This window comes from Pecten maximus, chromosome 17, assembly GCF_902652985.1.
Source record: "Pecten maximus chromosome 17, xPecMax1.1, whole genome shotgun sequence".
Lineage (NCBI taxonomy): Eukaryota > Metazoa > Mollusca > Bivalvia > Pectinida > Pectinidae > Pecten > Pecten maximus.
In genome coordinates this window covers 2,209,215-2,234,324 of record NC_047031.1, presented here as the reverse complement: position 1 = coordinate 2,234,324, position 25,110 = coordinate 2,209,215, and the positions used below count along the sequence as shown (strand labels likewise).

General features: G+C 36.6%; 2 protein-coding genes across 2 annotated transcripts in view; both read left to right on the top strand.

Annotated features, from left to right (window-relative positions):
- The first annotated feature begins 5,045 nt into the window (after positions 1-5,045).
- LOC117316012 lies at positions 5,046-11,760 on the top strand. The gene is made up of 3 exons (XM_033870499.1): positions 5,046-5,194; positions 8,565-8,782; positions 9,144-11,760. Exons 1-3 carry the CDS (start codon positions 5,076-5,078, stop codon positions 9,689-9,691), a joined length of 885 nt encoding a protein of 294 aa, XP_033726390.1. The 5' UTR covers positions 5,046-5,075; the 3' UTR covers positions 9,692-11,760.
- Positions 11,761-22,729: 10,969 nt separating this feature from the next.
- The window catches only part of LOC117315980 (E3 ubiquitin/ISG15 ligase TRIM25-like), a 187,139-nt gene continuing 184,758 nt past the window's right edge, over positions 22,730-25,110 (top strand). The window contains exon 1 of the mRNA XM_033870459.1: positions 22,730-22,819. The gene's annotated coding sequence lies outside the window, so the exon portion shown is untranslated. The remainder of the gene's footprint in view (positions 22,820-25,110) is intronic.

The following is a 25,110-nucleotide window of genomic DNA, read 5'->3' as shown; positions in this document are numbered from 1 at the left end:
TTACTTGTATCTATATGATTTCCAGTACAAATATGATATTCATTCCAACAAGTAACAAAAATGAATTTAAACGTCTTTTATTTACAAATCTTGTGAATTACTGTACAACACACGAATCTGAACGAAGAAATGCCATTTAAGATACAAAGGATGTAATTGTTATAAAGAATACAAAAATGTTATAAACAAAAGGCACTATTGATAAACAAACCCTTTTCCATTGTTTATGATTGTTTACATGTATATGTGTATTTAAGAAGGATAAAATACCAAAACCTTTATGAGCACAAATTATCATCAGATGTTGTGTCGTACACCTTGCAGTTGAGATACTGTTGACCTTTTCTGTTTGGCTCAACGAAGTAGGATGTGTAGTGAGGACAATTAAGGAGCTTTGATGTCATACAGGCGCGGATATATTGCTTGTATATTGGTTACCGGCTAGCCTGATTGGAATGTAAATTGCTGTGACCAGACATTAGGACTGGACCGGACGAATGTAGGTGGCCAGGTAGCGAGACTGAGCCGGCATATAGCTGACGACAAGATAGCTGGACTTAGCCCGGCAGAAAATTGGTAACAAGGTAGCGGGACTTAGCCGGCAGATAGTTCATGACCAGGTAGTGGGATAAAGCCGACAGTTAGTTGGTGAAAAGGTAGCTGGACTAAGCCGGCAGATAGTTGGTGACAAGGTAGCTGGACTAAGCCGGCGGATAGTTGATGAGAAGGTAACAGGACTGAGCCGGCAGTTAACCGGTAGCCAGGTAGTGGGGTAGGGCCTTGATATCACTGATGACTAAGTAGTGGGACGCGGGCGGAAGTTAACTGGTGACCAGGCAGTCAGATAAGGCCGGCATATTACTGTTGACCAGGTAGTGGGACCTGGCGGGAAGATTACTGATTACCAGGTAGCAGGACAGGGCCAGCCAGATAGATGTTGACTAGTGGGACTTGGTCAGGAAATTACTAGATCAATATATAACCGAGCTTGGGTGTAAACGTTAACTAAGATACATGAATGGGCATGAATAATTTGATAAATGAATGGCGAGCGATTACTGAATACTATGAAAAAAGAACTGAATCAGAAGGGTACCTAAACTAAATAATTGGTCTGGTCCGGATTAATAATTAGAAGGAAGCGGGACTGGGTAAATATCGGGACTTGAATGCGGGAGGGGCGGGGGTATGTTCGAGGTAATAGTGAGCGGAAGGTTCGAAAGTCCTCGGCAATTATTGTTGACCAGAGACGATACTCTTCCTGGAGATAACCAGTCAGTAGATGCCAGGACTGGGTCGTGGTTACCGGTATCGGGACAAGGCCTCGTGATTTCAGTAAGAGAGGTAGAATAAAAATATAATCATGATTTGATGGGGATTCGAACTTTTAATCACAAACTAAAACGTAATAATTTAAGATTACAAAACTGTGCTTCGACATAGAAAATGCATAAATAGCTGAAATTATGCTGAACAATGGTATGGACAACCATTACTGATGCTTTTTTCCCGGTTGATACAATCTCGGTATGTCGGAATTCGGATATTCTTTAAATATTGGTTCTGACTGTTGGGAAAAATGAAAATGGAAGAAAAGAAACACACGTTACTGCATTTGCTCTCGACTGAAACACCTGGCAATACAACCTTCTAGATGTTCCGGAAAGATAAACGTGAAATGACCTGGGTCAAATCCAGGTACTTTCACATTAATAGATAATAGCAAAAAAATAGTATATGCAACCAAATAAAGTTTGATGTTTAATGACATTTCAATATATATCCTATATTATGCTTATTACACGGAGTAAATGTTCGACAAAGCCGTATGATTGGTTTGGTTTTATTGGTTTAACTTCCTATTAACAGCTAAGGTTATTTAAGGACGGCCTCCCGTGCGTGCGACATGCATGCGTGTGGTGAGTGCGTATGTGTGTTTTGGGAGGCTGCGGTATGTACGTGTTAAGTCTCCTTGTGATAAGCCGGAACTTTTGCCTATTTATAGTGCTACCTCACTGAAGCATACTGCCGAAGAAATCCAGCAGGACAATCCACCCGGTCACATTATACTGACAACGGGCGAACCAGTCGTCCCACTCCTAATTTGCCGAGCGTTAAGCAGGAGCAGCAACTACCATTTTTATAGACTCTAGTGTGTCTCGGCCAGGGGACAGAACCCAAAGCCTTCCTCACAGGGGCAAACGCTCAACTACAGGCCAAAAGTGAGGCAGTGTCAAGGGAGACATTAGGAAGAAGAAAGTTGTTAAGAAAGAAGAGGAAAGATAATATCCCAAATTTAGTCGCCTCTTACGATCATGCAATGGGGGCAGCAGGTACAATTATTACGCCCTACCTGCAGGCACAAAGCCGTATGAGCTACATCCGAGATCAACAATGGCGGAGCGAATTGGTGACAAAAGAAAGGGTGATTTCAATTGAGAATCGATTAAACGAATGTTTGTCATGTATAACATTTAATATTAATATTTTTTATCAAAATTAAAAACAAAAACAAAAACCCCAACAACAACAACAAAAACACTGATATATCGTTTGGCTATACCAGTAAAGTGTAGATAACCTTACAATATCTTCAATATGAGCTTACTTATCTAGATTGCTACTGAATATGTGTCGAGCTTACAACTTTTTAACATGAACGTACTTATCTCATGCTCTACTTAATTTAAGGGAACTTACAAACTCTTCAAGCATGAACCTGCTTACTTCAATCTCTACTCAATAATGAGGACTTACAAACTCTTCAAACATGAACCTGCTTACTTCAATCTTCACTAATACAGGGAACTTACAAAGTCTTCAAGCATAAACCCACTTACTTCAATATTTACTTAATATTGGGGAATTTGCAAACTCTTCAATATTGATCTACTGACCTCAGACTTTATTGAATATCGTGGAGTTTTCAAACACTTTAACATGAACATACTTAATCCAATCTTTCCTGATTGTCGGTTACAAACAGGCTCTTATATATTGGCCTACTTTATTCAATCTTTACTTGATATCGTGGGACCTACAAACACATCAAAATGAACCTGTTAACCTCAATCTGTTCCTGTTTAGGTTACTAACAAACTCTTCTATATTGACCTGCTTATCTTAATCTCTACGTGATATTAGGTTATTAACAAACTCCTCAATACGGACCTATTTACCACAATCTTTACTTAATGAGCAACCTACAAACCCTCAACATAAATAGAGGATATCTAACAGTGTATTCAGTAATACCAAATATATTTCACGAGTGGGGCTAATATTTTGATATTTTTCACGAGTGCGCAGCACGAGTGAAAAATATCAAAATATTAGCAACGCGAGTATTACTGAAGACACTGTTAGATATTCTGTTTATTACATTTTTTTATCAACGAAAAACCTACCCCGTATGCTAACTAGGCCTACAGCGAATGCTTGCATACAAAAAAGTAGTTCCCCCTGTCCAGGTGCTGACATATATGTCGGGCTTTCTGATTGGTCAATTATTTTGGTATTTTCTAATCATTAATTTGATTGGTCAAATCAGCAAAAGTGATATTTTTTCACTAGTGAAAAATATCACTTTTATAGAATGAATAATTTTTGATATTTCACTGGTAAAAATGTAATAAACCTACTTACCTTACAAAGATTGATTCTATGAGTCGAAGGTCATCATATGATTTTGCCCATTTATATTCATTGCTTTCGTGGCAGCAACCAGCATGCCTGGTTGACTTGTGAATAATTAATACAGAACGAAACTAGGTTAAGTATTTATACACACGTAGACGTTTTTGCATGTTCATACGGGTATTACCGCGTTTGCGACATTAATCAACGATTCAGCATCGTTATCATACACCAATGGACGTAACTAGAATGAGTGTCGTGGTTTTGGTGATGTTATGGACGTTTCTCTTGAGAGGTAAGGCAATTCATCTCAATTTTATATATGCTAAGAGATGATAAAATATCTAAACTCTGCTTAACAAGCTGAAATTGACAAAACCTAAAATAGATTATATTATTGATGATAATTCTATGTCTAGTTTACATCATGTATACACCTATTACCCATTTCAAAATAAATATGATTTGAGGAAGTTTAAATAGCATATCATTAACGTCAAATGGTAGTTGTACCTAAGTGATATCATTAGTTTATCCTAGTTTTGAACATTAACCTTTACCAATCGGAGGAATCGGAAGGGAAGATAAAAAGCTATATAACTGTTTTGTTGTGGTATTTTTTACCGTCATGACTTTTCTGCTAACATATACCTATACTGAGAATGACAGTGTATACCGCACGAGTGAGGACAGGAGATAAAACACTCGTCGTGAAATAGCACTCACCATATTCTATCATGTGTTTTATGTCAGAGCATTACCACCATAAACCTACAACAGAAATATAATCATGTGGGCATACATCTTTGAATGTAACACAAATCAGCATTCTTTCCTAGAGAGGCGTATTGTGGCAGGTTTAATTGGAAAAAAATTGTACATAACACAAAAGCAAGCTATAGGAGAATGGTAGGCTTCGATGAAGATATAACGGGTTAGTGTATGCTCAATGGAGAACGATATTGAAAAGGAAATGGAATAAGGAAAAGGGTAGCATGACATGATTTAATTATAATTAGTGTACTTAGTGATATGATCGCATTCTAGTTCACGCATGGGTGAATTTTCCATATCTCAGTTGGTAGAGCAGCGGATCAGTAAGCCGATGGTCGCGGCATCGATCTCGGATGGAAACACATTACTCTCTTTCTGTGACTAATTAAAAAACGGGCGTAAGGGAAATAGCGAAAATAAGAAGTGACATTTATTGTTGATATAACATTAAAATAAAACGACCTAAATTTAACATTTGTAAAGGTGAACTAAAGACAGCCAAAATGAATTGCTCATGTAAATGGACTCTGATTTCGAAAAGTGCTGTTCAAAGAGAAATCGTCGACTTGCAGTTTATAATAGTGTTAAATGATTTCGGTTAATCGTCTTCATCAATTGCAGAGGGAATGCCTCTCTTCACGGAGCTGCTGGTCAGTCAAGAAAAAATGAATTGGACATCTGCTGAAGAATACTGTGAGGAATTGAACGGTCGTCTGATCGTTCTAGATAGTCAGGAAAAGTTGGATAACTTAACATCTCACGATCAATACAAGGCAAATTATATGTAAGTATCACCCATTCAATAAAACAGTAATATTATGTGTAAGGGTTGTTGCGATGGTGGATGGTTGTTGGTTTAGTCTTGCTGTTCTGATTGTCTTAGAACGAGTTTAAAGAAAAGGTGGGTATCGAGAATCATATCGGTAATTAGGATTTGGTAAGAACAAAATACTCTTTTTTTCTGAAATGACTTTATGTCCCTACTAATATTTCCAGCTGTATAATTAGTTCACATTTAATCATTTTGTATTTCAACAACTCCACACATCAACGAAAATATAATTCCCACGAAAATTATTAGCTATATAGTATCTAGGCAATACGTTTACGGCGTGGTAATACAGGTTCTGTATATCTAAATAATAAAGGTGAGTGTATGTATGCATCAATGAGTACTAAATAGAAATAGCTGTCTAGTATCATAGACACAACAAGCACCTGCTACTCGCTAAGGTGAATTATATAGTCAATTAATCAATAACGAACATGCTTCCCTTTTGATATCAATTAATGCTGCATGACGAAGTATATATGTCAAATGGAAAACAGCCCTATTGAAGTGTTTATGCTATCTGGAAGCTAGTTTAAAAGACTGAAGTTGTGTTTAAAAGTTTAATGCTGAATCTCACATTTTTTTTATTTCGTTGATATTTATTCGATGTGACATGATGTGTACATAACATATAGCATAGTTACACAAACACCATAGGTACAGTTGAGTGTAGACTAAAGGTTACACACAAGTGTACTCCGAGTGCACTCCATTTACCTTCATGTTAAATAAATATATGTATTTATAAAGATGTAGGAAAGACAGCGTTACAATTTTATTGTAATACGTTCCTATGAAAGTTGATTGCTTATTGTTTTATATTTTTTTGAAATATAATTTAAATGTAATACATTTTATTAAGGAATTTGAAATAAAATGGTTAAATTTATTATGTATTTACAGAGATGTACTTGGAAGGTAATTTAAATAATGTATACAAATTATATCATGTTAATTATTGATATTAGAATTATACAGTATTAATGAATTATATGTTTTTTAATAAGTGTTGTATCAAACATAAGACATTCTTAAAATGAAAGGAAAATATAACTACTCAGTGAAGGTTTGGTGTTAACTGCTGATTGACTGGCCAGCAGAGACTATATATGTAATATATACGTCTCTATGGCAAGTAATTATAAAATAAACTAAATTAATTTGGTTAATTTAAATGTATCATTAAAGAAGTTTTTATTATATATTTACGAGCATTACCTGGTCTATTGCTTTAATACAATGTTTACACAAGTATGACATCGTGTACTACACACAATATGTGTCAGTATCTGGTATTTTTACCAATGACTGAATCTGGTCAGACACGCATGAGTGCTGTGCCAGGTGAGTTAATTAGTAGTCAGCTGCAGGACCTGTCATAAGGGTGTGTAAAGCAGGGCGTGTAAATTCAGATTAGATTACTGCTTCCGTTCAGACATGACCATTTGGACAGCAATAGTATATCCTTACATGAAGGAAAGGATTAATGTTGTAGCTTTCCATTTGAGTAGAAAGGAGATAACTGCGTGCAGACGTTATGATTTCTCTGATATACAAAGATAGGTTGTTTTGTTTTAAAAAATAAATGTATGACGTATCTTTAATTTAAAATCATGATATAATGTTTGGCCTATTTATGTTTCTGCTGGTTGTTCAACTTTAATTAGATTGTAAACAATATAGATAAGATGGACATGTGCAATGACCTATTCATATACGATATATACGGCCACGTTCAAATTAAGGCGTAACATGGTTAGCAAATTGGTTTATAGGGTTAAGAACACATGGTAGTATGTATACATTCACCACTTCCCAAAACCAATCTAAAGCCTTACCTGTAATTATTACATATTGTTATCATCCTGTCACTAGAAATCTAGAGCTCTGGATACAGTTTGCGTCTAGGGCAGTTGGACACCAGTAGCACTATGTACAATTTACCTGTAAAACTGAGCTGTTGGAACTACATTGTTTTCTATCCTTAATGATTCAATATATATCATAGTATGTGTCATTCATATAGTTTATGCAACAAATACAGTTAAAAATCATGAATGGACAGTGGTCGCTCAAGTTAATAATAAAATCATAGATTTACTTTTTTAACATAAACATTATGTAAAGCTAGCTACAGTTAGTATGTGGGATGTTTGATAAGTATCTATTAAACTCACACTATGTTATCTATGGTGGTTTACATATTGACCTCTGATACTCAACAAATTGATCATTCAAGCTATTTTAACAAGTTTCTGTAATTCATATATTATAAAAGGACATGTTGTTTGATAAATCCATGCATAGTTTAGACCAGTTTGAGAAAAATTATGTTTTATCTTTTTATATATATTTATAATTATGACTAAAACTATTTTTTGAAACGGTGCTATGATAGGACTGGATATTTATGTACATTACATAACTCTGGTGTGTGAACTGTTAAGCAATTAACAAGTGGGTGTTAGCGGCTAACTAACATAAACATTGTCAACAACTCAAAGCCTGGTTTCCAAAACAGAATTGTAAATTTGATTTCATGTAAATAGTAGTAAACCAAATGATATTTTTCCAGATTAAAAATAACTTTTCTGTTGCAATTAAACAGGAGTAAATTGACCAATTGTTTCTATGTGTCATTACTAGGCATGGGTCTTGATTTCGGCATTTAATTTGTCAAGCTACTTGTCTATTTCGGCAAAGCAAGCGTTATATACAAACTGTAAATTCCGCAATATTCTATCAAAGTGACGAAAAAAAAAAAACACAGCTGGTATGTTAAAAAAATAAACCTGTCGAAAGTAAAGTATTTGAACAATTAAAAACAGTAGTAAGGAAAGTACCAAATAGCTCCAATCAGCATACATACTATTTACATTTGCTCCACATTATCCCGTTGACACAATACTAAGAGACAATTACCACCCATAACACCCAGTGCCCAAGGCAGTGGGTCATGTGACAATAAAAAAAACTTGATTTTTTTGTTGGTTCAGTTTTTTCAAAGTTGAGGAAAATGGTAAGACAATATAAATATAAGAACTGGACAGCGATTTTAATATTGTTATAGTCGATATGGAAGCACGATGTATGGTGGGCAAATGTAACATGGGAACCCTAACAGGTTTCCCATACCATTTGCCCAATATACATCTTGCTGCCATATCGACTATAACAACATTAAAAGCACTGTCCATTACTTAAATAAATGCATTTAACTTTTTTTTCTCTGATAAAGTTCCGCTAGGATTTGTATCATCGACATTGCGTAAATCTACTGAAATTACTGCAATATTGATGTTTCACTTTTGTTGTCTTAAAGGGACGAGGAAAGGTACTGGACTGGTATGAGATTCAATGACTCAGTTAGGTGTGACCTGACTAAGGACTCTAACCCATGGGTGTATACCGGCTGGGGTAGATGGGAAAATGAAGATAATGAACCTAACTGGTGCCCTCGCCAGCAATGTGTCAAATTGGGACTTAATTTGATGAGTTCGGCTCTTTGTAAATCCAGATATCGAGTTTTATGTGAAACAGGTAAGTATTCATCATAATGAAATGCTGAAACCGATGTGAACTAATTCATATAAGGTCGGCTATATCTTGTATAACATTTCCTGAGGAAATGGATTATGGTTATATTTCCATTACCAAATTTTCCCTATTTCGTCATAAGTTTATGGTAGCAGTGAACTTAAAGTATTATGCATGCTATCAAATCAGTATTATACATTTTAGCAAGAGGTATCAAGAGATAAAATTGGTCGTTCACTTTATGTAAATCTATCGTCTTTACCATTTCAAGAAGTACCATTTTGATGACCGGTGGAAAGGGGTCAAATACATGTAGTAATTGACATTTAGTTAGACTTAAAAAATAACTGATGTTTCTTTTCAGAAATGGTTCACACAACAGCAGTGCAGGATCAGACAATAACATCATCAACAGAATTAGTGGAAGTAAATGATACCAGATCTACGGATACATCCACAGATTTCAGCATATCAGAACCTGAACCATCGTATACTGTTTCTATTGCGACTTCTAGGACGGAAGCGGATATGACGTCATATGATCCGACAACATCTGTTATGTCAGCTATAACAACGGGAGCGGCTCTTGTCCCTTTTACAGCAGAAAACCACACATGTGGTAGATGTTGCTCCTCTCAGAACGTAACTTCAAGAACACTTGACCAATACGAGCTTGAAGAGAGCATTGCCGCGTTAAGGGCCCAGTTGACAGTAAACAAAACCGAATTATCTGCCTACAAGCGTAAACTCATCAGCGTGTATGACTCTCGACCCAGTAGTGTAGTCATGGGAAGTGTAGCTTGTGCGATTCTGGTCACGGTTATAGGAGTGATAGTGTTACCAGACGTATTGGCACTTGGTTTGTTCATGTGTAGACGTTTACAGACTCAACACAAGATCTTGATCATATAGTCTGACAACGACCACTTGCCACCTTGTGTAGCGAAACTTATCAACCAAAAGAAAACAAAGTGTTCATGGAAAAGTAACATTTGCTTCGGAAATGTTTTAGTTAGATATTCTATTTATTTTGTCGTGTTCATAGGGGGAATTGACAGAGGGCAGCGAAGTTCTTGGTGGATTATCTCATTATATTTGGACTTGTATATAAAACAACACAACATCTTGATCATTTAATATGGCAACGATCACTTGCCACCTTGTGTATCGAAACATATCAACAAACAAAAGGTGTTCATTGAAAAGTAGAATTTGCTTCGAAAATGTTCTAGTTAGATATTCTTTTTATTTAGTAGTGTTTATCAACATAATCAATTTTACGTCACGGCTCATTGGTGATCTACTGAGTTACATGATTATTAACTATAACTGGTGAAAAATATATTGATACATGGAAGGTCTATACGCTGTAAGTATTTCGCTTTCCTCCCATGTTCTCACTGATCGACTAAATGTCCCAATATTCTATCGATTATTTGTGCTAATAACTTTTTTTCTACGTTGTTTTATATGAATTATTGAGGCATTGTTAGGTGTATTGGGAACATGGATCTGCAGAATGTATAACTTATGATACGTGTTACAGTCATGTGATGTAAAATCAATAACAAGTAAATCGATATCTAAATGGATCGAATATTGATGGAAACGCTGATATTTGCACAGATCAGTTAGGTAAAGTTCTTTTTTGGTAGAAACTTATACCTATTAGTCATATAACAGTGAGGTTATTACAGAATTTTTTGGATAATGAAGATGGAGGTAAACTCTACATCTCAAATTCGCTAAAATTATGTCTGTTTGGAATGGAAAACATATCAAAAAAGTTAAGTGAAACCTGATCCAACCATGGCATCCAACTGAAAATCGGTAATCTAGAATAACATTTCACAATTGTGGGTTTTAGAGATGTCCGAGAGGAGACACACTGTTGGACAGATAATTTGATACCATGAGTTTCATAGTGGTTGGAAAGAAAGGATACTGATGGATTGACGGATTAATACCTCTGGATTCAGGTTTATCAGAAAATAAACATATAAACGTGCAAACAAATTGACGTATCGGGTTTCAGAGATTTCGGAGTCAAAACATACTGATTGATGGACAACATAGCCAGGATGCTAAATAATCAAATTGGCTTAGTTACTGGTTTACCGTGAGCCCGTCCTTTGCTAAGTTTCGTCTTATTGACTAACAAAAGTGTTCTGTCGGCCTTACATGTAGTTAGTTCTAGGTTTACCGCCAACAAGAAACAAACTATTACTAGGCCTCATCGGCTTTTGTCAGTGAATTATCGGCGTTAGTTAGCTAGTTAGTTACATGTTTACCGCCAACATGACCTCGTCTTTTGCTAGGTTTCGTCTCGTTGACTATTGTCAGTGTTCTGTGGGCCTTAGGTAGTTACTGGTATACATTTAACCGTCTACTGCTAGTTCTCATCGACTATAGTCAGTGACCTGTTGGCGTTATTTTGTTAGTTCTAGGTTTACCACCAACATTTAACCGTCTATTGCGTGTTCTCATAGACAATTGTCCGTTATCTGATGGAGTTAGTTACAAATGTAGTTACATGTTTGTCGCCTACACGAGCCCGTCTGTTGCAAAGTTTCATTGGCTATTGTCATAGTTCTGTCGATGTTTACCTATTACGATCAGCTTCCCTATATACCGAATCAGCATGATCCATTACATTTTATCATACCCACTTAACACATATTTGCATACTGTGTTTACCTATAGGGAGCACTGGTGTGTAACCAAACGTATAATTGCTTTAAATATTTTATAAAGTTGTGCAATTGTTTTCTGAGACAGTCATTTAATATCATCTTTATTCTCATTAAGGCTGATGTATATGTATCCAAATATGAACTATGAATTCTCATCTGGTTCTAGAGTTTAGACAATCGTCTGTCTGAATAAACAAATATCTTTTTACTCTCATTTGTTGCAAAAATGTCCAAAACAATGTCCGTAACAACTGGAATTTCTCTATCGATATGAAGCATTGACAGTGATGGAAGTCTTTGTCCTTTTGTAATATTTATTTCGTGTATTTAATTATCACATAGACTTTGTATCCCTTCAAAATTCTGCCCTGCAGGTAGGGCGTAAGAATCGTACCTGCTGCCCCCATCGCATGATCGTAAGAAACGACTTAAATTGGGTTTTGTCTTTTCTCTCCTTTCTGAACAACTTTCTTCTTTCTAATGTTTCCCTTGACAATGCCTCACTGGCCCCTGGCCGAGACATACCAGAGTCATTAAACATGGTACTTACTACTCCTAGCATTTTGTGAGTTGGACGACTGGTTGGCCCGTTGTCAGTAAAATGTGACCGGGTGGGGTGTCCTACTGGGTGTCTTCGGCAGTATACTATAGTGAGGTAGCACTATAAATCGGCAAAAGTTACGACCTATCACAGGAAGGCCTAACACGTACATACCGCCGCAACACACATACGCACTCACCACACTCGGGCGTGTCTCAAACACGGGAGGCCGTTCTTGAATGACCTTAGCTGTTTCAACAAATAAACCAAACCAAACCCTTCAGACTTATCGTTATCATAATAATGATAATTATAAAGTTTTATTTAAAAACTTGATAACAAAATGAGTCAAAGACTCGTCTCCATTTTGGTCACGTTCACAAAGCATAATATGTACAGTATATTACAAAATAGACATAAAAAACATGTAATATCACAGATGAGCAAATAATTAATAGCCAGAAAGTCTTGATAAAGTAGCTATTACTGGTATAATTTAAAATGAGTCAATAAAAAATCTTTTGGCATTTTGAATGATAATAGTGACGTAGAATTCCTGGCACGTTCTGGTAAAATGTTCCATGTAGATGGACCCTTAGACATTTTTGTTTTAAAAGCAGGAATGTAAAATAAATTATTTCACGATACTCTAGTATACCCTGACTTGACAGCGGAGACAAATCTAAAATTATTCAAACAATTAGGAGCCAAGCCATGTAAAACTTTATACATCAGAACTGACTGGGTGATTAAACGCGTTTTGAGAATGGCAGCCAGTTCAACTTTTTAAACATATCACGGGATGGAGTATTAAAATTACATTTTAAGATTATTCTGGCAGCCCTTTTTTGTAGTTTATCTAGGCTGCCAGTGTTATTTTGAGAAGTATTTCCCCAGATGTTTACACAAGAATTAAAATGGGGATTCACAAAACAGTTAGCTCTCACCAAGAATATTGATTATCTGCAGTTTGAGTACCAATTATTTTGATAAATGTCAGCATAACACACATTGCTCTCAAATACATATTTATATCAGATGTATTATCGTCAAGGTTAAAAATGATATAATGCATGAATGTAATGTATCGTTAAGATACGTTCACCCTGCATGATGATAACACTCAATGACGTTTGCATTTATAAATAAATCAAAATAAATAAATACATATTTAAAAAAAAAAAAAAAACAACGTCTACACATATACCAAAAATTAATATCTATATTTGTCCAAAAAAACATTACATAATCCAACAATACCGTATCCGGAATTTTGGAACCGGCTGCAGCCAGTGATCAGTATACTACACACGACAAGGGAGTAAACTAATGACTCGTCGCCCGTACACGATATGTGGTTTTCTCGTTCTTTACTTCTTTCCAAGGTGAGTATTACTTCCGAAATTAATATTACTTTACGTGCTTACTACAATACACATAAAATATATAGATATATCTATATGTTATATATCAAGTACGCATTTTAAAGCTGATAAACATCCGCTGTATTGATACCTACACAGATCGAAAGTGAAAACGCCACGCCACATTGTATGGTTACTTTGTAGCGAGCAACTGTCGCTAAATCTTTCATTTCATCTCCTGACTATCTTGAAAATATGCGTTTACAGACGTAAAATTATGATTGGCGAGACCATTTAAATCCATCACCTTTAAATATGAACCTTTTTCGGTGTAAAATTCCGGAATTTTCAAATACTTTATCTAACACAAATGCTCAGAACCATGTTTAATTAACATGTATTTTTGACTGCTATATACTAAATCATAACAGTGTAAATTATCTAAAACAGATCAATTAAAAGTCAACGTGTAGAATACTATATTTGTATCTGATTGAAATACTGTTTTTCTGTAAGGCCGAGTTTGGTTGGATGACACAATGGTACATATTAACTTGACTTACATCTAGGTGGTTATTGACAGATTTATTTTTATTTTCTTTTTTACCTTAAAAAGCATGAGGTCATCAGCTCGAACCCGGTCGTATTTTACCCCAGTTTCACCCCACAAGTAGTGTCCCGAGATACATGTGTGACGTGTATTTGGGTGTATTTTCTGGAGATTGTTGTGTATTTATGTTCGTCTGCTTGTGATAGCGTGAAATTGATATACAACCTGTTTTGTAATTATACATTAAATAAAGTTTACGTTTTACGCCTGCGTTGGTGTCAATATGTACGATAAGGTAGCTTTAGCTTAGATATATTTAAATATTAACTTGATTTATGGCCCAGCTGGCCTGTTGTAATAGACAAGTTCTCCTCATGCGATCAGCATACTATTAAGCATTATGACAATCTGCATATGCGTACTATATTGATGACAAAATTGAAGTGTTATTTAAATATTCCGTGTACTATTTTGTTTGCCAATTAGCACGCGGCCATCTTCCAGCTGTTTCTTTTAATGAACAAAAAATAATTCGGTAAAGCGGGAATTATGAATTTTAGATATGATCTTTAAGCGATTACCATTTCGTTTTAAGTTAGGTGAATGTATATATAAGCGTTGAACTGTTTTGCGTGGTATTGGTGATTGATTTTAACTTCGGAGATTTGTAAGCAAACACACCATAATGCACTATTGGGCATCGTGTTGTTAGTTTGTAAGGCGTTGAGATAGATTATACATACCACATAGACACAGTTCAACGCGTAAGTAATGTCATATATGAATGATATTATCAATGTTTTCACGGAAATGTAATTATAAGTGAATAGATGGAGATAATGAATACTTAATTCATAACAATGCTCCTCACTTCGTAAAAGTAATTAAATTATATAAACTGCCCAGAGAAAAAAATGCATGCTTCCTTTTTTCAGGTCTGTGTTCATCCATCTCGACGCTCATAATGGCCGAAGGTGGACGTTCTCCGGAACTAGACTTTCACTTACTTGACTGTCCCTATCTGTCTTGAGAGACTTCGGAAACCAAAGTCCTTACCCTGTCTCCACTGCTTTTGTCAGGAATGCCTCGGGACCTACATCACCAAGGAGTTGTTGGGGAAGATGGCGTCAGAAACATTATTCCCTTGTCCTGTCTGTAGGAGGGAGATACTGTCTTTCAATCCTCTGGAATCTAAGGACAAATGGGCAGAACAGTTCCCTACTAACGCTATAATCCAGGACCTCATTAAGCTCAAGGAACGATCGTCTGAACCATTGTACTGTAAACCCTGTCAGACAAAAGGTAACATGACTAACCCCGCGAAATCCTGGTGCAAAAAGATGGACGAGACATTTTGCGAGGCCTGTAAGGTACAGCTACATGATACCATACACAGTGACTGTGACATCTTGGATATAACTGGATGTTGTAGAGCGCGACCAAAACAGGAAAGGTCAGTCCCTCGAAGTGACCAGCACGATAAGAAGAAGGTTTGGTATTGTGAGGAACATAAACTATTAGGATGCCAGATATGCGTTTTCAAAGATCACAGGCGTTGTGAAGTGGTGACAACAGCGATAGAGTATTTTCAGAAATTAAAAGATGGATCACAGCTGGCAGACATACAGGACATGTTGAAGAAAAACGCGGAGGTTGTTGACTTTATAGTGAAGGACTTTGACGAACAACTTCAAGATCTGGTACAAAACCAGGAAACCGCACTACAGAGTATCACTGCTCTACGTCAAAAGGTCGATAAACGGCTAACCACGCTACAGAAGGACGTAACAGACAAGTTGATCGCGTCGTTCAAAGAAGAGAAGAGAAACACGGAGGCGTCATTACGGCAGTGTGAACGTCTGATGAATAGTACGCTGAATACCATGAAGTCGTCCGTTACCGCCGTAGAGAGAAATGATCACATTGAGACGATAGTTATGGTGGCATATTTCTGCCATCGTGTTATTTTAGGTCGCGTTACGGTAACACGACTTGTCGAGATAATAACGTGGTAAGTCGTGTTATTATGACGACCTGTCGCGATAATTTATCACGACCGGTCAAGTTAGGTTATCGCGGATCTCGACCTAAAATGTGCTTTTGTCAAGATATGCCATCTACTTATGTTGTCGAGATAGGTTATAAATGGACACCCAACCGTTTCGGAACGTTTCGGGCTTTACAGTGAGACATGGGTAAATCAGCTCAATTATTTGGTTTAAAAGTATTAATAATAATACTTCAGATCTGAATATTGTCAAAAACAACATTGGACAGAGCACACAGTATGTTCAATAAATATTAAAATTTCTAAAACGTATTCGATCATAACTAAATTATCCATCAATTGTATTTCCTTACTGTACAGTACCTCAATAAAATACTCACAGTTTGATTATTTATCCAAAATGGTGACCTGTATGTTTTCATTTATTTTTTTAATGCAAATATAAAAGGTATGGAAAGAAATTACAAAACACATTTGAATACAATTAAAACAAAAGTTAATGTTCAATAGAATTTTAATTCCAATCAAAATCTGAAGAAACAGAATTTAAACCCAAAAATGAACCATATAATGTGTTCTACAAAGGAATGTTATCAATGATCAAATGTTGCATACCAACCTATATATACAGTTAAATGCCTGTGGAAATCAATAACTTGTTAATAGTTTTGAAAAACCTGAAAGTCATCAGTATCAATTCAAAGCTTTTTTTAACTATTAAAATATATATGGAGTATCTGCAAATCAATCACACAAATTTGTTAGTGTCGGTTATATTTAAAATATCTTAAGCCCGAGACGGCTGGGTGTCCATTTATAACCTATCTCGACAACATTAGTAGATGGCATATCTTGGCAAAAGCATATTTTAGTTCGAGATCCGCGATAACCTAACTTGACCGGTCGTGATAAATTATCGCGACAGGTCGTCATAATAACACGACTTACCGTGTTAATAACACGACTTGTCGACATAATTATCTCGACAAGTCGTGTTACCGTAACGCAACCTAAAATAACACGATGGCAGAAATATGCCACCATAGATAGTGTTGTACCAGAGAGGTCAGGCAGAGGTGGAGTCGTGTAAGGCCATGATAACGGACATGAGAAAGTCGTACACGTCCGTCAGCATCAAACATCATTGTGCAAGTGGACTCCACAATGTTAATGATGACGCAATGGGAAAGATCATAATAAAAAAACAACCTCGGCGTATTCCTGGAAGCCATTGTCATGTAGTACCATACTTGTTAGGATGCAACGTGAAGAGAATCAGAAAATTCAGCATAAAGATACGATCAGATCAAAACGATTGCTATGTTCATGGTGTTGTGTACCTCCCAAGTGATCAAATAAAGATAAGTGATGACCGAAACAATAAGATAACACTGTTTACAGACAAAGGCCAGTTCCTGGACGAGTTGACCATTCGAGGATATCCCAATGATCTGTGTCTGGTGGACAACAACACTGTGGCGGTCGCTGTCTACAGTCCTGGTGGTATACATGTCGTGAAAGTCGAGGCATCAAAACTCTCCCTGTCGTCTGAGATCAGGATGTCAAACGAGGAGGTCTGCTACGGTATAACACATACAGATGGGGAGTTTGTCATAGGTACATATGGTGAAGGGATGTACAGTGTTACAGAGGGCGGCGTGGCTGACTTGTTACGTCGGTACAAGAGTACATGTCACTCACTCACTCATGACCCAGTAAAGGGAGATACACTCGTCAGTATCTATAATGACATTCCAAAAGCAGTCGCGGTGTCCAGACTTTCGGCTAATAAACGTCACACGGACGTGATGAAGGTCGGCGTCGTGATGTGTCCAAGGGGAATAGACGTAGACTGGGAGGGAAACATTTACGTTTGTGGTGATATTTCACACAACGTAGTACAGATGTCTGGCGACGGGACACACGAAAGGGAACTGCTGACGTCTTCGAACGGGATGAACAATCCAATGGCAATATCTGTAAATGATGACAAGTTTGTTGTCACTAATTATGGAAACAACCATATCCGGGTCTTTGGGCTTTACTAATGTGTATAACATGCACAAGCACGAGCAGATCACCTGAGATGCATGTTTACCATAACAATCGAAGTGCATAGTGACATATTATGACTTAAAACAGCAATAACGACATTTTATATACAACTCAACTGCTACACCATCGCAGAAATCGTCGGTTTCCAATTAAACTTTGATTAATTATCCCTTTTATCAAATGGAATTTAATACCATTGCTGTTATGATAATTTGATCTTAATACCAACACTTTCCATTTCATGTTTTACCTGATATCACTAGTTCGAAGCATATGTGTTTCGGTAAGGTCTGATTTTGTGTAATACACCTTGTAGATGGAATACTGGAGACGTCGTGGTGTCCAGACTGTCGGTGGACAAACGTCACACGGACGTGCGGAAGGTCGGAGTCGTGAGTCGTCCCTTGGGAATAGACGTGGACAGAGAGGGAAACATCTACGTGTGTGGTTGTACGTCACACAACGTTGTACAGATGTCTGGAGACGGGACACAATTCCGGGAACTGCTGACGTAATCAAACGGAATTAAATACCCATGGGCAAAATCGATAAATGGTAACAAACTCAAAGTCACTCGACGTCTTAACTGGTTCCGTTGCGAAGATGAGGACACTTATATTCACCATGTTCCAAACACTGATGCGTGACAAATAAAGTATTCTCCTGATGTATCTATGGTAAATAAGTGCAAATAGTGATAAACTCGCGATATTATTCAGCTTTAAAATGTATAAAACAGACATAAATGTAGGCTGGTAGTTTGAGATGTTTATTTACCGTAACAGTCTGATACAATTCCGCTTTATTATGTATAAATGACATACAGCTGTGAGCTGATCACTTAAAAAGTTTACCGTATCAGACTCCTGGTCAAATTTTGCTTTATTTTTATTGATGAGAGTTAATGATGTAATTAGTTAGATAGTTTATATTATTGGGTTGTACTTAAGGTTCGTCACCTGTGTATTTTAGTGTGGAAATTACCGTGTTACTATTTATAGATGTGTGTGGTGTCTTACCTGTAGTCGTCTATTTCTGTATGTCCGTATTTGGGGTTGTTGACAAGTTATATGTAAATTAAAGTGTGAATTTGAGAGAAAGCGCGCAAGTGTGAGTAAAGGCTAAACAAAACCGTTCGTACACCGCGGTAACTCGGAGTTGGCCTTACTCGGACGACGGAATGCATCCTCTGAGGTCCCGTCGGCACGGCCAAGACGTATACTCTGACATGATTTTACCTGACATATAGGTGTTTTGGAAGGGGTTGCTTTTCCTATTGTATGCCTCCGGTTTAATAATAAAAAAGACTCGAACTAGCAGGATGTCTTGAATTTGTTTCATTCAGAAAAATGTCCATGTGCATGTACAAAACAGTAAGTTTGCATTTACATTAGATGTAAACGCACTGTGGCAAATTGCGAAAAAGCAACAAAGAGATATGAAAATGACGTAACCCAAACAGTTAATCATCGAAATCATCAACAAAATATAAATAATAATAAAACAAATAATGAACAAACAAGCAAGTGCTATGGCAGTTTTGAATGAGATTAGAAATGTAAACTGGCAGATCGGCGGCCATTTTTATTTGATACTTAATCACTATAATAGTTAATCAGATTGTTCATGCATGTCTCCTTTAGATCCTACATGTTTTAGTCTGTTTTAAAACTCTGCAGGAAAATGTATATTCGACAATATTGAATGGTATTACTTATACCTCACCTCCTTGGTATGATTCAAAAATCTCCTTCCCAGGTATCACTTATACCTCCCCCTCCCAGGTATCACTTATACCTCCCCATTCCATGTATAACTTAAACCACCCCTCTCAGGCATCACTTATACCTCCCCTCCAAGGTATAACTTACATCTCCCCTCCCAGGTATCACTTATACCTCCCCATTCCTTGTATAACTTATACCTCCTCTCTCAGGCATCACTTATACCTCCCTTCCCAGGTATCACTTATATCCCCCTGCCAGGTATCACTAATACCTCCCCTCCCAGGTATCACTTATACCTCCCCTCTCAGGTATCACTTATACCTCCCCTCTCAGGTATCACTTATACCTCCCCTCCCAGGTATCACTTATACCTGCCTTCCCAGGTATCACGAATACCTCCCCTCCCAGGTATCACTTATACCTCCCCTCCCAGGTATCACTTATACCTCCCCTCCCAGGTATCACCTTTATCCCCCTCCCAGGTATCACTAATACCTCCCCTCCCAGCTATCCAGTAAACAGATAATTGTACTGACATTTAACTTTAGGCTTCCTGTGGGGCTATATTATCCTCTCCCATAGTCCATCTAACTTACTTCATTGGGGAAAAAACTGTTGTTTTTTTTTTTACATAATTTGCACTTTGACAAAAAATTTAGTTGTTTGTGTTTATAATTGCACTAGGGTTAACATATTTGACATTGGCGTCCATGTCAGGTTAAACTTGTTCATTCCCTGAGTCAAGCTAAGGAATTTTTGGAAAAATAAAACCCTGCTTTATGACACGTTTTGGACTTATCAGAGATTTTCAAGCTATCTATGAACGGTGTCAATTAAGGTTAAGTATCAAAAATTAATTCTGTCGGGTACATATTATATATCGTATTCATGTAATATGTAATTATCTACTAATTTATATACGTGTATTTCAATTATTTAATAGCAAACATTATGCTGTTCTACAATCGGTTTTTTTTTTGTTTTTTTTTTTTGCTTTATTCGAATAGACGTAACAGCCGGACAATGACTAGACTGGCTAAACAGCTGATTCCACATTGTCGGGGGAGGTTGTCAAATAGACGTAACAGCCGGACAATGACTAGACTGGCTAAACAGCTGATTCCACATTGTCGGGGAAGGTTGTCAAATGGAGGAATTAACAAGATATAGGAAATGTTTGGAAACAAAGTTAAAACAGAAAAGAAAATAGTCATTGCGTATTCACCTTAATTGTTCACATCGGTCCGGCTTATCGTGATGAATCAACAATGTATTCATACGCATCAAATTTAACGTTTACACACTTTAAGACGATGCTTCCGTTACTAAGCTTATATAACGGACACAAACCGGAAATATCTATATATAAATTCAAAGTTAATTCGAGTTTCTCTCTCCTTCCGTGTCAAATATAATTCGTTTATTCTAACATGATAATAAATGAGAAGGGGAAAAAGTAGTTTGTTTTTTGTCTTAGCCAATTGATTAAAAGTGTGTGTTTTCCCTTTAGTTTGTTGTCAGTATCAGTGTCAGTAGTCCGTGTCGGGCAAAATTTAAAATGTCTATCATAAACGTGTTAGGCGGTGGGTATGTATACAGTTGTGTGATCGCACAATACACCCAACACAGCGTGTACACACCGTATATACATCACAATTAAATCGTACTATCGGACGAAAATGTGCATTAAATTGTTGTCCGTATCAAATTTGAAATGAAGGTGTAACCATCGCCATTGACCAATTCAGATGTAAAGTACACATTTTACATATTTCTTTATTTTTCTACCGTAGATACTCAACGCTTCAGGAGACATTCTGAAATATATATATACCCATAACACTCCATAATATTGTAGAAAAGAAACGTTTTAATCAGATATGTGTATATAATGAATAACTTGTCAGACTATACGGAATGTGTCGTATCAAGGACGTATATATATAGATAACAATCCTTAGAAAGTTGTGGAATAAATGTTAATAACCGTTTTAATCAGACTTGCTGAATAATTTATATGATATAACTAACCAGAACATATTGTCGCAGCATTTAATACTAACTAATTTGAATATGAACTATACAAACACCGACCAAACCGAGAACAACCGAAGTCAGTCAAACCCTGGATTGCTGTATACCGGAAGTTACTTATTATATCATAAATATTGTATAATAAATACTGTATTAATATTGAAACAATCGCACAGTTATTCTATCGTTCGCTCATCGTGTAGACTACTTGTACACACATCACACATTGGATATGTATGATAATATATGACAACAAACATCTGTTTGTTAGGATCAAGTACCTAGGTTGGTTCATACCGTCGTTATTACTCACTAAACCCTATCTATGATAATATATGACAGCAGACATATGTTTGTTAGGATCCAGTATCTAGATTGGTTCATACCGTCGTTATTACTCACTAAACCCTATCTATGATAATATATGACAGCAGACATATGTTTGTTAGGATCCAGTATCTAGGTTGGTTCATACCGTCGTTATTACTCACTAAACCCTATCTATGATAATATATGACAGCAGACATATGTTTGTTAGGATCCAGTATCTAGATTGGTTCATACCGTCGTCATTAATTACTATAAACCCTATCTATGATAATATATGACGGGATATTATAGTCTGTTAGGATCCAGTACCTAGGTTGGTTCATACCGTCGTTATTACGTACTTGACCTTTCGACACATCATTAGTTATATTGATGTTTAAGATATAAAACTAAAACAAATATATATATATAGATATAGGTAATCGAATAACATCTACATACCAGTTTAACTATATAGATACAGACACGGGGTAAATAAAACTGTATTTATTAACATTAAATTGTGTGGTAATAGAAATATATTCTATTTAATCTAATTATATATTCTACACATATAACGCAATTGGATAGCTACATTAGTTAAAAAAAACATTAACATATCGTTTAATGTTGCCATATCCGGAATTATGATACCGCCCGCCGCCAGTGATCTGTTTATTATACACGACAAGGAAGTAAAGAAATGACTCGTCGGCTGGAAACGATCGATGGTTTTATCGTAGTTTAGACCATTATAGGGTGAGTATTACGGCTAAAACTGACATTGATACTCCGACTTACTGTGTTATACACAATAGATAGGTATAGTTGGTATAATATATATATTACATCCATCTGTTAGCTGATAAACATCCGTTGTATTCAGACCTTCACAAATCGAAAGTGAAAACGCGACATCCTGTTGTATGAGTTCTTGGTATTATGTAAATGTCGTAGAGTCTGTGATTATTATTTCCTGACTGTCAAACGTCCGGTTATAGACGTATGGTCACAGGGGCATGTCTAGTCTTATATTAGAAATAGTTAGAAATACCTATATTTCAATATATATGTATTTTTGGCTACTTTTAAGATAAGACTAGACATGCCCCTGTAGTATAATCGTGTTTGGAAAGACCATTAAAGTTATGCATCCTAAAATAAAAACCGTCACCGGTGTTATTTGACTGATAAATAATGAATTATATAATATTGTGAATTATCAGGCAAAGATTTGTTCTGAAATAAACCTATAGAATACTATTATTTGTACAACAGGTGTCTGGGTCTGGTTAGTATGAATTAGAGTAGAGATAACATTTTTTTCTATTAATACTAGCCAGAAGTAGACGCTTTTGTCTGTACATTATTTAAATACACCGAGTTGTATACGGCGCAAATGCTTGCCGAGTTCGGCCGGGTGGCTCAGTGGTAGTTTGTAACAAACTTGTCTTTCCCCTAGGCGGTCAGGGTTCGATTTTCTCTTCCCTTTGGACTCCAGCTTCCTCCCGCAATGTGACCCCTCAAACGCTTCCATCTGGTCAATCAAGTGTGAATAATATAATTTGATACAACTTGTTCGATTTTGTTTTGTATGGTTTGACGTCCTACCAACAACTAAGGTAATTTAAGGAGGCCTTCCCTGTGTGCGAGATGCATGCGTGATGTGTATTCGTGTGTATTTTGGGAGGCAGGTTTTTGTTTATGTTCCCTCTCCTTTTGATAGCGCGGGACTGATATACAACTTGTTGCGTGATTTAACAATAGATAAAGTTCAAATTCTACACTTGGTATGACGACACTTATTAGGGTATGTTAATTTGTTTTATATATTTTAATTGATTTATGGAGAATGAGAGATTCGCAGGCCCGGAAAGTTTCGGTAGTAACAGATACATTGTTCCCGGACAATCAGCCCTGATCAATATGTCATTATCGGAAACAAATTGTAACGTCTTAATTACACTACTACTAAAAATTAAAAAAAAGAGGAGCTGAGGTTTGATGAGTTGAGAGAGGACAGTGGAGAGACTGAATGAAGAGGGAAATAGTAAGGGAGACCGGATGACCTGAGAGAACGCTGTAGACCGGTAAGTTGAGAAAAAGGAAGGTGAGAGGGGGTAATTAGGAGGAATTGGGAAGGGGATGGATTGAGAGAGGGACAGGGGAGGCGTTGAATTGATAGGGGGACTGGGGGAGGGGTGAATTGAGGTGGGTGGAGTTTTGAAGGGTTGGACAGGGAAAAATGGGGAAAAAGAAACTGCAGAGGGGTGAATTGAGAGAGGGAAAGGGAAGACTGGGGGAAATTCAAAATTGGACAGGGAAAGAAGGTATATTGAGAGGGTGGAAGACAGGGGAGGGGGTTTAGAGACTACGGAGAGGTAGGAAATTGAGAGAGAAACGAAAAAAGGAGGAATTGAGAGAGGTATATAATACTTAATGAACCCCCTTAACAAATGTATCTATCATATTCACAACACTGTAACACACTGTCAAGGTTAACACTTAACTATATCTTGGTGGTAATCAACCAAGGTCAAAGGACAAATGTCACACTTGACCACCTTTGAAATAAGAAATCTTATATGTATATTATTATTATCCCATGAACACCTGGAGAGTCATGGGTCTATCGGTTATCGGTCAAGATTAAAAGTCAAATTTCACAATGTCATTACGGGGTGGCAGTATTTTTAAGTGAGCCTCAGTTACTTTGTTTATGGCGATTTTTGTTTTTGTTTCGTTTTTGTTTTTGTTTTTTGTTTTTGTTTTTTTGTTTTTTTTTCATGCACACATTTCAAATAGATATATCTTGTCCGACCTCTAATATTCAGTATCCTATACGATACAGATGTCTGCCGTCTGCAATCCATTAGACTGGCCTTAGGGATTATGTTATCCGGCCTATGACATCCGATAGTTCTAAGCTATGAAGGAATCCCTCTTATGCAATCCGGTAGTCCGACTTATGATGTAATGTATCCTGCCCTATATCATCTAGTAGTCAGTATGGTATGCCGGTCCTGCAAAAATTTTTCCCCCTGAACATA

Bases quoted from the DNA above. Each gene is read 5' to 3' on its own strand.
- LOC117316012 (XM_033870499.1), top strand. From the start codon at position 5,076: ATGAATTGGACATCTGCTGAAGAATACTGTGAGGAATTGAACGGTCGT. The intron at 5,195-8,564 runs GTAAGTATCACC...GTTGTCTTAAAG, and splicing joins CAATACAAGGCAAATTATAT to GGACGAGGAAAGGTACTGGA. The intron at 8,783-9,143 runs GTAAGTATTCAT...GTTTCTTTTCAG, and splicing joins TCGAGTTTTATGTGAAACAG to AAATGGTTCACACAACAGCA.